The sequence below is a fragment of the Penicillium mononematosum genome (assembly GCF_028829835.1).
Source record: "Penicillium mononematosum strain IBT 11891 chromosome Unknown utg000005l:1.0-9366267.0:1.0-9372171.0, whole genome shotgun sequence".
NCBI classification, from domain to species: domain Eukaryota; kingdom Fungi; phylum Ascomycota; class Eurotiomycetes; order Eurotiales; family Aspergillaceae; genus Penicillium; species Penicillium mononematosum.
This window is the reverse complement of record NW_026643275.1, coordinates 562,334-575,787: the sequence shown is the minus strand read 5'-3', so window position 1 is coordinate 575,787 and position 13,454 is coordinate 562,334. Positions and strand designations below refer to the sequence as shown.

Here is a 13,454-nt window from a genome sequence, read left to right as displayed (position 1 = left end):
CAGTACCAGTAAATACAAACCTCAGAATTTGGCAGTCTGGTAGCTACTAGGTAGAGGTAGCTATTTATTTCAGTGGTGGCCGCCGAGGTCAGGCCAAACAGGTCTCTGGTCAGGACAGCATATCCAAGTAAAGCACATCTATTCACAAACGACCTCAACAAGACTATGAAGGATCTAGTTATGTTGAATTAGCGCGGGAAATGAATTATATGCGTGACTGGATAAACGGGGTTCTGTATTTCACAAGGGATCCATTATAAGAGACTATCGCAACCTGACTACAAGCAACAACTGTAGCAAGCAAAGGATTCATATAAAGTGTACATTAAGAAAATATCAAACTAAGTTGTCCCTACTTCATCAGCAGACTAACAGCCCAGGGAACACTGAGCCCTCGAAGATCTCCATAATGTTGTCCAACGCCCAGGAAAACTATGGGAATACCCGTAGCATGGACCATGCTGACCAGTGTGCCCACCATGTCACCGACGGTGTCACATTTACTGATAATGAAGCCGTCCAAGTTCCTGCCAGTGCCAAATGCCTGGTTAAAGTTGCGGGCCTGCATGACACTGTCCGTGCCGACCAGAGCCTCGCCAACCATGAAAATCTTGTCTGGGTTAGCAAACTTGGCGAACTTCTCAAGCGAGGACATCAGCCGCTGGTCGTTATGCCGACGACCGGCAGTGTCGATCAGGACGACATCAAACTTATTCGCGGCAGCATAGTCAACCGCATCCTTGGCAACATTGGCTGCATCCTTGCCATAGCCCTTCTGGTAGATCTCCACATCGCCTGCATTCTCGCGGACGCTCAGTTCCTTCAAGCGGTCAGCATGCACGCGCAGCTGCTCCACGGCACCCGAGCGGAAAGTATCGCATGCTGCGATGAGAACACGGTACTTGTTTTGAAGCAAGAAGTAGCAGATCTTGCTCAGGTTGGTCGACTTTCCAACGCCGTTGACACCAACGATAGACATGACGTATGGGCGAGGCGCCTGCTGCTTAGTGGTGGGAGCTACTACAGCGTTGATCTCGCGGAGCAAATCCAAAGAAGAAGTCGGCGTCAGGATCTTCCGCAGCGAGGATTCCATAGCCACATGCAATGCGGCATCAGTACTCTGGAAGTTGCCAGTCTTCTTCCCAATCATCTCACGTTTAACTCCCTCACAGAGGCGGACAGCAGCTTCACGGGCGACGTTCTTCTTCAAAAGGTGGTCTTCCATAGCCTTGAGAGGCTTCTCGAGATCAGATTCTGTCAGAACCTTTCCGCCCACAATGTTGCGGAAGAAGCCCCCAATTGCGTTGAACCCGGAGCCAACCACACCCGAAGAAGCAGTGCCCTTGGACTTTTCCGCATCAGCTTGGTCCAAGATGGATTGAACTTCCTCGCCCAACTCCTTCAGCACGAATTGGCCTTTACCAGTTCGACGACCCCAATCATCCTCGGAGACAGCCTCCACCGCTGGAGCGGCAGCCTCTCTTTCGGGGGCAGAATAATCGAGGATCTCTCCATCATCCTCATCTGCCATCCCACTGGCATCCCATCTGCGCATCTTCTTCACAGGGGTCTTGGCAGACTTTCCCTTCCGGACTTCATCGCCAGACGACGCGTTGGCGCTCGAATTGGCAGCCTTGCGGGACCGTCGGGAACCACGACCTCCAGGTCCGGCTTTCGCGGTAAGAAGATGACCCTGAGGGGTCGAAGATCTAGAAATTTCTGGTGTAGCTGGTGGCGTGCCCTCATCAGAGGTCGCCCCGGCTAGCGCAGCCCTAGGCTGCGCTTTGGGATGGTCAGCACACGCTTGAAACCGGGAGTTGTCATTCCGTACCTTTCACCAGGCCAGGCACCGGTGGCGGCGGGGGGCCACCATTGTCCGACGAAACAAGCGGGTCTTTCTTTTCGCCTGTCTCCGGCACATGTTCCTCTACAAAGCCACCAGTATTGTCTTCAAGCTCCCGAACTTGCTGTTCAAAGTATTGATCGAACCGATAGGTCTGGATTCGCACGCGGTTTCCCTTCACCTGGTCCTTATAGAGATCGATGAAAATTGTCGAAATGTTCTCAAGAAGTTTGTCGATCCAGCCAAGGTGGAGTAGCGATTGGTAGACGGCCTGCATAAACTCAGAGTTAGTCGAAGCAGCGAGGCGCATACCCATGCGACAGACATACCACGAAGATCAAATCGAATTCCTTGACTCTCTTCCATTTTAGTGTGTATTTCTCCTTCTTATACGCAGGCGAGACTCCGCCAGCTGTCGCATTCTGTGGCACAACTTTCTCCTCAATAAAGACGTCGTTGATCAGGCTGTTGATGACATGTGCGCCCACTGGAGCGTACGCCTTAGACCAGAGCACCACGCCCGAGGTCGTCAAAATCTCAAAAGCCTCCAACATTCTGAGTATCTCCGATAATCGATTTTGGAATGTGAGAAGCAGATAATCAATGTGGGAGGTAAAAAAAAGGGCCTGGTGTGACTGTTGGTGGCGGAACGGGGCGAAGTTGGGGAGCTCGGAAGCGGATTGGATCTTCAGCCACGTATAAACACTTTCATCCGCTATCAACCTCGCTTCTTCCCCAAACCCCAGTCACACGATCCGGACGACACGTTCGCCAGAATTCCACGCTCCTTATCCTTTTATCTTCGTTTTTCTACCTAGTTGACTATGTATCGGGGCTCTTTCGCTCCGCCACCCGCGCAATCGCCGCCCCTTCACCACCCCGTCCCGCAACATGTCTCGACCGTCCCTATGATGCGCTCACCTCCACCACCAGCTCCCCAACAACCCCCCGAGTGCTGGATATGGCGGTAACCCGTACCAACCGTCACCAGCTCAGGGTGGCAGTGGAAGCTATGCCCCTGGTGCTCCTGGATTCGGTGGGTTCATGAACGATCCCACGGCGCAGATGGGCTTCCAGGTCGGCAAAAGCGCAATGGCGGCTGGGCAGGAGTACATGGAAAATAATGTAAGGACCGTTGACATATCTTTATTTACTGCTTATAGCTAACTTGGAGATAATCTACAGTTCAATCGCTATGTCTCTATACCCGCTCTCAAGCACTACTTTAACGTCTCCAACTCCTACGTCCTGAACAAGCTGATCCTTGTCCTCTTCCCCTGGCGACACAAACCCTGGTCCCGACAGCAAGCCCGGATGGCTCCAACCTCTGGACCAAATGGTCAAATCATGCAGCAACAATACTCATCCATGTTTCTGCCTCCTCGCGACGACCTGAACTCGCCGGACATGTATATTCCCGTCATGGCCCTGGTCACATATATTCTGCTGTCGGTGTTACTGGCTGGATTCCGGGGTGATTTCCACCCGGAGCTTCTGGGTTCGATCACCACCACGGCCATTGCAGTCATTGCCTTCGAGATCCTATGCTTGAAGCTGGCGACGTACATTTTGAGCATCAACAATGACTCACAACTGCTGGATCTGGTGGCGTACTCGGGCTACAAGTTCGTTGGAATCATCGTCACTATGGTGGCGTCTGAGATCTTCAACCCCGGACAAGGGACTAGGGGCTGGGTTGGCTGGACGGTGTTCGCGTACACATTTTTGGCCAATGCGTTCTTCCTGGTGAGTGATGACGACATTTATATAGCTTTCCAGCGTGCTCAGCAGTTGCTAATATTTAAACTCTAGCTTCGCTCGCTGAAATACGTGTTGCTCCCAGATTCGACCGACTCCGCCATGCATGCCGGTTCGATGCAGGCCGTGGCTCGGTCGCAGCGCAACCGACGCGGTCAGTTCTTGTTCGTATACTCCTACGCGGTTCAGTTCGTTTTCATGTGGGTGCTCAGTCGCGAAGGACCGTCCTCCGCGGCATCTGCCGGCTCCGCATCGTCATAATTATGTACGCAGAGGAGCAAGGAAGATTTGCTCTTTTCTATTTGGGAGAGATAGACTAGGTTGGTAGGAAGGCATAGCATGAAGGGACAAGTGGCTTGCTCTGGGTCTTTGGGCATTGCACGGCCGAGGTAACGATATAGCACGACTTATTGTAATCAAAAAATATTCGCATTTGTACCAATATGTCTGTAGACGTACAATACAACTGGATTAAGATGATTAGGCTAGGTCGAGTGGAGGCACAGGAGTACAAATCTAAGCTACAGAAGGAGAGAAGTTCTTTCTAGAATAGGTTGCATTTCAGTGGCTATATAAAGACAGCGAGCTACCAATCTGACACAGGGTATCCTATACTCTTTTGAAGGTTAGCGACGAGTCACAACCAACATAACAAGCAATAATGTGCAAGGTGATAAGGTTCTCAGAGATCTTGGTAGTTAAGGTAATTTCACAGCCAGAAGCTCAATTACTATCTAGGCGTGATAAAAGTTTCTAATCATCGGACCTTGGGGGTGTTGAGGAGGGGATGATCTGAACGTACCCTGCGAAAAGATGGAGAGCTGCGATGTTGTCCTTAAGGACCAAGTCGATATCCTAAAAATCTTCAAACTGTCAGAGCGATGTCTCTCAGAAGCATTGACAGCATAACATGAGGGTTATAATCCATATCAGAATATGTAAGAAATTGAATATCATCCGACAGTGCTGTATAGAGTGCCCCGGCGAGGGCCTCACAGACACTGGGTCAATCGCAAATTACGACATCATATGAGGAAAGAGGGGAAGATGACTGGGGGAAAAAGGAATTGAGCATACCTTAGTAAATGCTACATGTGAGCAGTTGTCGAAACTGAAGCAAATGCAGACTTGTCATCAAAGTCTTAAGCTTGCAAAGCTGGGGAGCTTGAAGAGATCAACAAAGGTTCTGCGGCGAAAAAAACCGAGATAAATGCATGGGATCGGATAATGGTTAATGCGGTTGCTGAGGTAATCAGAGCCCTAGACCTGCAAGTGGTCGGTTAAGCGAGAATGTTGCGAGTGTGGGCACATCCGAATTTCGAGACAACTCTTGGACAATTGAACTCTTTCGACAACCCCTTCTCGACTTATACCCCCCTGTCGACCGTGAGTGTGCAATCTACAAATATTACAGAACCGCGACGCTGAATTTTTCGTCTCGCAGAATTTCGCCATGGCCGATATCGATGTCAAGGTCTCTTCGTGGAAGCTGGTTGAGGTTGGCCGCCTTGTGCTGATCCGCAGCGGCCCCTTCGAAGGCAAGCTTGCTGCCATCGTTGAGATCGTGGACCACCGCCGTGTATGTGAAATCGCCCTTTGAATCCGGAAATCGTGTCGAATTTGGAGAATCGGATTTTCGGAGATGTTTAAGTTGGAAATGTTGTATTGACTTGCGATTGTTTGTTCAGGTCCTGGTCGACGGTCCCTCCACCGAGGAGCAGAAGATCGTGCCCCGTCACGTTCTCCCTCTCGCCCACGCCACCCTCACTCACTTCACCATTCCCCAGCTCCCCCGTGCTGCCGGTACCGGTCCCGTGAAGAAGCTTTGGGCTAAGAACGAGATTGATGGCAAGTGGGCCAAGAGCTCCTTCGCTCAGCGCTCCGAGCGCTCCGAGCGCCGCAAGAACCTGTCCGACTTCGAGCGCTTCAAGGTTCTGCGCCTCCGCAAGCAGGTACGTCGAAATATCGGAAGGTGGATTCGTTCTGGCATAATGCGCCTGGGCCCACCCCGATCGGATAATCTGGGGAATTACAAACAGTTCAACTAACACATTCAATTCCAGGCTCGCTACGAGGTCCAGAAGTCCCACGCCAAGGCTCGCGCTGCCAACAAGTCATAAATGATTACGAGGTTTCGGTGCATGGGTTTGAAGGAGGTGTCCTGGAAGGGTTTCCGTTGCTGGTAATACTCTGGCAAAATCGCTGTATGCATTATCAATGAACAGCAAAAATGATTCAAAATCCTTGATATCCCGGCAAAGGGGCCTTTTGTCATTTGGTTTTCCTCCGGCTCTGGACTCATTTTTATATCCCCCAAAACGGGAATATATTGAATATCTGGCTCTACAAAAAGAATAGAACGAGCAGATACGTAAATAATGACCTGGAAACTGTATTAACTGTATTATTTATATTTATATATTTTGATCTAGATGAGATCTATAAATTATTAGCCAATCTAGTTTAGAATTGGTGATGTAGTTCCATATAGGGCAATGTGTGCAAGGCGGGCAGTCTGGGGGTGGGCGCTCGCTAATGATTTTCGGGTTCGGTCTGGCGCACAGCTACGCACCTTCAACTTCAACAAAATCCATCCCCACTCACAACAGCTTCATATTTACCTCTCAGGTATGTATGAGTATCTAGTCGACTGAATTCTCGCCTTTTCAACATCAAATTCCGCCCTTTCCCGAGTGTTGTGCGATTCGTGGGGGGTTGACCAATCTCTCTCCAATCTCTCCCACTATGCCCGCTCTCACACCATTCAACCAGCCCTGACACCCATTGCCGAACGAAACAACCCAACTAATCAACGATTTTATTTGGATTCCTTTTAGGCACCTTTACATCGCAAAAATGGCTGATCCCCGCGTTGAAGAAATCCACGATGACGAGGTCTCCAAGACCGTCGAGGAGAGCTCCTCTGAGTCTGGCTCCGAGGCTGGCGATGAGCCCAACATTCCTGCCGGTGCCTCCGTCGCTGTCCACTCCCGTGGTGAGAAGAAGGCCCGCAAGGCCATTGGCAAGCTCGGCCTGAAGCTCGTCCCTGGCATCACCCGTGTCACTCTCCGCCGCCCCAAGAACGTATGTGATCCCGATGCGACCGTCATGAGAATTTCTACCCCGCCAAGTGCAATGTAATTGCGGATATCAACCGCAACACTGGCTGCCAACGGGATAAACTTTCTTGATATATTCTCAATGTGGAGATGCTAACTTGCTGGAATTTAAGATCCTCTTCGTTGTCAACCAGCCCGAGGTTTACCGTTCCCCTAACAGCAACTGCTGGATGTATGTGGAACCCAATTGCAGCCACTCTTATGTGGACGACATTTACTGACACACTTCTAGCATCTTCGGTGAGGCCAAGATTGAGGACCTGAACTCCCAGGCCCAGGCTTCCGCCGCCCAGCAGCTCGCTGCCTCCGAGGCCACTGGCGACCACGCCGGTCACGACCACGAGGAGGAGGTTCTCGGCAAGGCCAAGGCCCCCGAGGCTGAGGATAAGAAGGAGGATGAGGAGGATGATGGTGAGGAGGTTGACGAGTCCAACCTTGAGTCCAAGGATATCGAGCTGGTTATGGCACAAGCAAACGTCTCCCGCAAGAAGGCCGTCAAGGCTCTCCGGGAGAACGACAACGATATCGTTAACTCTATCATGGCTCTCAGCATATAATGAGTGACCGTATTTAAGGTTCTATGAGGGACTTGGGTTATGATACCAGATCGAGATATCTGGCATGTTGGCGCCCATAGTGTACACAATTTAGCCCAAAAAACAATTGAACCCAGTGGTTGAGTCAACCAGTCAATATATAAGCTTCGTAATGATATGGAATTAAATCCAGTCCATAAGTTATTTACAAGAATCAACACGATCGCTCTATAGATTTGTCTCGTGGCTGTATAATCCACGGTGGATTTCGGAATGGATGTCACGTGATCCGAACAATCCAAACCTTCCGGGTCGCTCCTCGTTCGGCACCTCCCTGCACATTGATCTCCCCTCTCTTCTCTCCACCCCCAACCCTCTATCATACCCGTCACAATGGCTGCTGTATGTTCTGCTTCTGATCCTAGTTATGACAAACCCTTGTCGACCTGCCCGGAAGACTCCCGCTAACTCCCTTCACCCGAAAACAGCGCAGCGCCGCTCTCAAGATCGACTGGGCCAAGGTGTCGACCTCCCTCGGCCTCCGCGGCCAGACCGCCGCCTCCCTCCAAGCTTTCAAGAAGCGCAACGACGATGCTCGCCGCAAGGTCCAGGTCCTGTCTGAGCAGGACCAGACCGTTGACTTCAGCCACTACCGCGGCATCCTGAAGAACAAGGCCATCGTCGACGAGCTCGAGAACCACTTCAAGACCTTCAAGCCCGCTACCTACGATGTCAACCGCCAGCTGAAGGCCATCGACGCCTTCGAGGCCCAGGCTGTTCAGAACGCTGAGGCTACCAAGGGTAAGGTTGAGGCCGAGCTGCAGAACCTGCAGAAGACCCTGGAGAACATCGAGACCGCCCGTCCCTTCGAGGACCTCACTGTCGTACGTATTAGCTGCTGCAGACCGCGGAGTTGGAATCGTTACTTACATGACTGCTTTTTAGGACGAGGTTGCCTCCGCCCAGCCCGAGATCGACGAGAAGACCGCTTCCCTCGTCTCCAAGGGCAAGTGGATGCCCCCTGGCTACAAGGTATGTGTTGACTGTCTTGCCAAGCTCACTGCGTCTGCTTCGGTACTTATACGATTCCTTTTTGTAGGAGCGCTTCGGCGATCTGTCCGCCGTCTAAGCGTGGACTCTTGTGGCCTCAAATCCGCCTTTTTATTCCTCGCTCCATCACACTACGTGATCATGACTTTTGGAGCCAAGGATATGGCTATTCAGCCAGTGTGTGGTCAGATACCTCCGATAGTGTGGTGGGGCAGTTGGGATGTGTATAGAAACAATACATTTGTCGTTTCTGCGTTCATCAATACAAATGTAGATTCTACTGTAGTCTTGTACTTTCTCTCGGCAATACATTCAACCAAATAATCGAAATTGGGCTGTGGTTAGGGAAAATTAAGGCCAATGAACATCTGGTATGCCCGATATATATCTCCAGACAAGCTCTCTGGACATGGGGATCGAGTCAGGATATATAGTGGAGTACCACGCAAGAATTGTTTCTTTTTGAAAATCCGACAAAGAAATACCAAGTAATATATCCCAACCCGTTTAGATGTAAAGACGATCAAGCCAAATACATAATCTCGCTTGATGAGGAGCTCCCAAGCTGGCCTTGCCAAGACACGCAACTCACCTCAGTTTACCCACTTCCCCTACCCCTCAGCAATGGGCCGGGCTTTTTCCTTTCATTTCTTTCCATTGGAGACTGCGTTGGAAGCGCTGTCAAGTGCCTCTCTTACAAGTCACGAGGGGCTATATGGGACATCATTATGCGAAGTCTGCAGTCGATACCATATGGACTGTGTTTTCCATTGAGATAACCCATATCCGTCTCTGCTCTTCCTCCTCCCTGGCCATTTACAACTATAAACACACTGTGTGATTTACATGTGATCGTCGACTTGCTACGAGCAAGCTATACAAGTTATATAAAAACACATCACCTTTAGACGCACTGTTGCAAATGGGCCCAGGCCCCTCCGATCCGTTGGCCGACCACCCGTGCTCGCGCCTTGAGTCACTGCCTGTGGAAATCCTTCAGTTGATCTTTCTCCATAGTCTTGAAGTGAATCTCCCTCGTGCCTCACCACGTCTCAGCCAAGCACTGTCCACCCCATTACTCTATACCTGGCTCATTCGGCTTGCATTCAGCAGTCCCAATTCAGGCTCGCGAGAGGGTTTCTTTACCCCGGACTTCCTACCCCCACCTTTGGACTTCTGGGCCCTGTCCTGGAAAGAACGCCAACAATTACAGACCGACCTGCTGGCATGTCGGTGGTGCACATTTCCCTTGCTCCGGAGATGCCAGCGTGAGTACGTTGCCCATGCCATCCGACGCAAATGTGCCGGCCTGGTCTTCCATCCGGACGACCGAGCAGTGCTGTCAAATTTGGATCCACACTTTGAAAACCTAGAAGCCTGCGACTGGGCCGTACTCGGCCGGCGTGGGAAAGGGGATCTAATCATCCCCGCACAGCTAGAGGAAGCCTCACGGAACCCATCGTCCCGCACGGTCGACCGCAAAGTGGCAATATGGTTCCATTTTGGCGCTGTCCAGATTCGCAAGCCAAACGAGATATACCACGAGAACGACATCTTCCGGCTGCCGTGCTCAGTGGCTATTGGACCTGGGCGCATTCCGGATAAGGTCTTGCGCTCGCCCTGGTCAGATGCGCAGTTTGAGTTCTTGCAGCTGCTCTCTGCGGACTTCTACCTGGACGAGGATGAGGCTAGGCCGGACCGATCCTCTGAGATCACATATCGTCTGATTCGAACGCGCAAGATCGAGCCTTTCCGTCGCTTGCTGCGTATATCATTCCGGGCTGCAAATTGTCGCGTCCCTGCTCGCTGGCCGCTACAACATTCCCATTATTCCCTCGTCCGGCGCTGTGGGAGTGGGCCTGGGGATCCATTTGCGAATGTTATTTTGAATGAGCGTTGGGATGATATGCCCGCAGAAGCAAAACAGGACTTGTTGCGATATGTTGAGTCATCCGCGCCGAAAGACGGGCCTTGATATAATTGCTTCTTGAATAGGACTGTGTATATTCAGTCATATATCTACAAGTTCATGGTTATACTCCAGACCCACTATGTGTATATACATTCTTCTACGTATGTCCATCTCCTACAGAACAGAAACAATACATGTCGATGTAAAGTATTTCATATCTCAAAATATGATTCACGATTCACAATTAGAAACTGCGCCACGGGGTATATTCTCCAGGAAGATGTAATGACAAAAGAAAATTCGCGCCGGCATAACAATCGTAACCCATAGCCAGGCCTTCTATCCCCATTGACTCAATATGTGTGCACAGACATGATAGCTTGTTTCCTATCAGACTGCTGATCGACGACCCCGCCTGCGTTTTCCACAGTAACCACAAGTCAGGCAGGAGATGATAACATCGATCACTGTGACCACACCACTGATGATGGCATGACAAACGGAACCGATGGCATTGACGATAGCCATGAGGCAGCTACCGATAGCGCGGAAGACGCTTTGGATCTAGAGGCAGGTATGTTAGTTGATATTTTAATAGAAAGCAGATGGGCTTCACATACGCAAGAGACGACAGCACCCATATTGAAGATGAAGAGCTTTTCTTGGGGCTTTTCTTTTTGTATCGAGGTATTGGTTTATTTCGGTTTGGAGGTGAGAGTAGACTCTGAGCTGGAGGAAGCGTGTGTATGGACAGTTGGATCACTGAAAGGGTGCATGTTGAAGATAATGAAGTAGATGGGAAGATGGTTTAAATAAAGAATGGTAATGACGATCGCCTAAGACAAGGACAAACGTTTCTTGTTCAGATACGTAAGTGGTGTCCAAAAGAGGCGATAGATAGACAAGTTCGTGCAGTTAAGCTTGTCTTGCGAGGCGTTAGAATTGACAAGGTGCAGACGCCAATGACGTCGTTGGACAAGCTATGATAGGATTCCAAGGTCTGATGAAAAATGAAAGAGGAAGATCAAAGTTGAGCAGCTGTGAGTTTTGTATGGAGCACATGGCTAAATGGATACACGAGGTACAACCGATCATTCCGTCATCACGACACAGACGGGCCATTCCTTGATTTCAGCTGTATTCGAAAGCACATAATCTGTTTACAACATAGGCTCGGTGGAGCAATTGGTGGATTCTAAACGGATCGTCAAGTGTTTAAGAATAGCTCCAGTTTTAATTTTCAATTTAGCCATGTTGAACCCTTTTGAACGATCTTTCTTGTTGCTCAGCATAGCTTTTTTCCACTGATAATCCTTGACGTCATTTGTTAATAAGCTAGACCCAATTTAGCAATAGAGAGGGGTGAAATCAAGTTCATGTGTCATCATGTGACCTTTATGCCCTTCAATGCCAAGCCCTAATGCCAAGTCATTGCCTCTCGGACTCTTTTCCGCCAATCGGCTCGGAGTTGGCCTGCGACGTTGTATACCTGCATAGTTGATATGCGAAGTACAACATACTACAACATTGAATAGTAATAATACACGACTCAGAAATGATTCAAGCTCACAGATTGATATACCCCAGATAGTGAAAAAAGTTCAATTCCTCCATGAGCTCAGCAAAAGGCGAAGATGAAACCGTGACGCGGACAAAGCTTGCTCTGCCTAACTCTGCAAGCTCACACCCTTCCGCTGTCCCCAAATCGAAGCGCCGACCAGGTCGCATCTTCAAGAAGCCGATGCGGAGCAGCTCTTCTCGGTCCTCTCGGTCCTCTCGGTCGAGGTCAAGCCCCTACGACCGTCCTTCTAATTCGCCCAGACCCGGAATCTCGCGCCCGCATACTCCACGCAGGATGTTGTCCCTCCTTGAAGCCCTCCCCGTCGAGATCATCGAGCAGATCTTCCTGCACTCGCTCAATTTAAACTTCCCACGAGCTTCGCCGTTCCTATCCCGTGCCCTCTCGGGTGAACACATCTACCGCGCTCTCATCCTCCTTGCGTTCTGGAATGATGCGCTCGAACACCCCCGTAGCAAGGTTATCGACCGTATGATGGTCCCGCTTGACTATGTTCCTCTCAAATTGGATGAGCGTGCCCGATTACAGGAAGCCGTCTTCAAGTGCAAGTGGTGTACCGTGGACCGCGTGCGCGAACAGATTCCGACAATGCAGATCCTAACTATCTACCGTCGCTGGATCAACGCCGGTATGAAGATGGAGAAAGAGGAGCAGGTTGCTCTTGAAAAGTTACTGGCACGCAAGGACGACAGCGTCCGCATCTTCCACGGCACGGGCGGGCCAATGAAGGAACTCGCTCACATGCCCCCAGAGTTCTTCAAGATGGCCCCGAACGCACTGAAAGACACTCACGAATATAAGCTCCATGTCATTCCAATGGTCACCACCGAGCTCCATTGTGTGGATATTGGATTGACTACCAATATCCCTGCACTGGACCTGTGCAAATTCCCACCCCATCTTCTCCGAGGCCGCAGCAACGGTTTCCTTCCAGAAGACGTTGCTTTTCTGGAGATGCTGCGTATGACCTCGTGCAATTGGACCCCACCAAACAGCTCCTTGTCGCCCTCGACCCTGACCGAAATCGACCGCAAGGCCCTGAACGAAGGAATCCAGAATGCAATCCGTCACCAGAACTTCAACGCCATGATTTCCCTCCTCAAAATTGACGAGTTTCTCTTCCGCTATAGATCAGAGAACCAAGGCCGCGGCGTATACTATACGATCCCATCCGAACACTTCCTCGCTGTTACCCGCACCGGCCGTGACAAGCCACATCTCAACTTGGCTTTCTTTGAGGCTCTCCTCCGTGCTAGTGCGGAGTCTTTGCCTAGCTGGTCATCCGAGATCACGAAATGGGCTGTCGATAATATGGAACTTGAGAGGAAGAATCCGAATACTTATAACCAGATGAATGGCAAGTTTGCGCGCTGGTTGTCGAATTTCGTGCTGCGGCTCCCTGCGCAGGTTGAGTATGCTCATGATTTCCCGGCTGGTCAGCTGTTCTGTAATGGTCAGTTGGATATCCTGGACCTTGAGGGCTGCCGTTTTGTCGAAGAGGTTCTTGATCCCTTCCGTCAACCATTCGGAAATTGGATGACGGAGAGTTCCTTCCGGACCGAGGATCACTGGCTGAAGAAGTTCGGTCCTTCTCTTCCTCCATGAGATTGTCCCTAGTAGTCTTATGAGACTTTGTTGGTAGGGATATGTCCGGATT

General features: G+C 50.5%; 8 protein-coding genes across 8 annotated transcripts; 6 read left to right on the top strand and 2 right to left on the bottom strand.

Moving 5' to 3' along the window:
- Positions 1 to 352: 352 nt before the first annotated feature.
- On the bottom strand, positions 353 to 2,397 carry N7519_008346 (signal recognition particle receptor subunit alpha; the record flags this gene model as incomplete). The annotated part of the gene is made up of 3 exons (XM_057295122.1): positions 353 to 1,782; positions 1,832 to 2,114; positions 2,173 to 2,397. 3 exons carry the CDS (start codon positions 2,395 to 2,397, stop codon positions 353 to 355), a joined length of 1,938 nt encoding a protein of 645 aa, XP_057143004.1.
- Positions 2,398 to 2,667: 270 nt separating this feature from the next.
- N7519_008345 (protein transporter YIF1) lies at positions 2,668 to 3,862 on the top strand (the record flags this gene model as incomplete). The annotated part of the gene is made up of 4 exons (XM_057295121.1): positions 2,668 to 2,745; positions 2,777 to 2,968; positions 3,029 to 3,589; positions 3,656 to 3,862. The coding sequence occupies 4 exons, from the start codon at positions 2,668 to 2,670 to the stop codon at positions 3,860 to 3,862; spliced, it is 1,038 nt and encodes a 345-aa protein (XP_057143003.1).
- A 1,029-nt stretch (positions 3,863 to 4,891) lies between these two features.
- On the top strand, positions 4,892 to 5,721 carry N7519_008344 (60S ribosomal protein eL14; the record flags this gene model as incomplete). The annotated part of the gene is made up of 4 exons (XM_057295120.1): positions 4,892 to 4,987; positions 5,046 to 5,180; positions 5,290 to 5,553; positions 5,665 to 5,721. 4 exons carry the CDS (start codon positions 4,892 to 4,894, stop codon positions 5,719 to 5,721), a joined length of 552 nt encoding a protein of 183 aa, XP_057143002.1.
- A 736-nt stretch (positions 5,722 to 6,457) lies between these two features.
- Positions 6,458 to 7,277, top strand: N7519_008343 (nascent polypeptide-associated complex subunit alpha; the record flags this gene model as incomplete). Its single annotated transcript, XM_057295119.1, has 3 exons — positions 6,458 to 6,685; positions 6,834 to 6,892; positions 6,953 to 7,277. 3 exons carry the CDS (start codon positions 6,458 to 6,460, stop codon positions 7,275 to 7,277), a joined length of 612 nt encoding a protein of 203 aa, XP_057143001.1.
- A 372-nt stretch (positions 7,278 to 7,649) lies between these two features.
- Positions 7,650 to 8,385, top strand: N7519_008342 (F1F0 ATP synthase subunit d; the record flags this gene model as incomplete). The annotated part of the gene is made up of 4 exons (XM_057295118.1): positions 7,650 to 7,658; positions 7,745 to 8,140; positions 8,202 to 8,288; positions 8,356 to 8,385. The coding sequence occupies 4 exons, from the start codon at positions 7,650 to 7,652 to the stop codon at positions 8,383 to 8,385; spliced, it is 522 nt and encodes a 173-aa protein (XP_057143000.1).
- An 843-nt stretch (positions 8,386 to 9,228) lies between these two features.
- Positions 9,229 to 10,281, top strand: N7519_008341 (uncharacterized protein; the record flags this gene model as incomplete). The annotated part of the gene is made up of 1 exon (XM_057295117.1): positions 9,229 to 10,281. One exon carries the CDS (start codon positions 9,229 to 9,231, stop codon positions 10,279 to 10,281), a length of 1,053 nt encoding a protein of 350 aa, XP_057142999.1.
- A 327-nt stretch (positions 10,282 to 10,608) lies between these two features.
- N7519_008340 (uncharacterized protein) lies at positions 10,609 to 10,859 on the bottom strand (the record flags this gene model as incomplete). The annotated part of the gene is made up of 2 exons (XM_057295116.1): positions 10,609 to 10,782; positions 10,839 to 10,859. 2 exons carry the CDS (start codon positions 10,857 to 10,859, stop codon positions 10,609 to 10,611), a joined length of 195 nt encoding a protein of 64 aa, XP_057142998.1.
- A 971-nt stretch (positions 10,860 to 11,830) lies between these two features.
- On the top strand, positions 11,831 to 13,402 carry N7519_008339 (uncharacterized protein; the record flags this gene model as incomplete). The annotated part of the gene is made up of 1 exon (XM_057295115.1): positions 11,831 to 13,402. The coding sequence occupies one exon, from the start codon at positions 11,831 to 11,833 to the stop codon at positions 13,400 to 13,402; it is 1,572 nt and encodes a 523-aa protein (XP_057142997.1).
- Between the last annotated feature and the right edge of the window lie 52 nt (positions 13,403 to 13,454).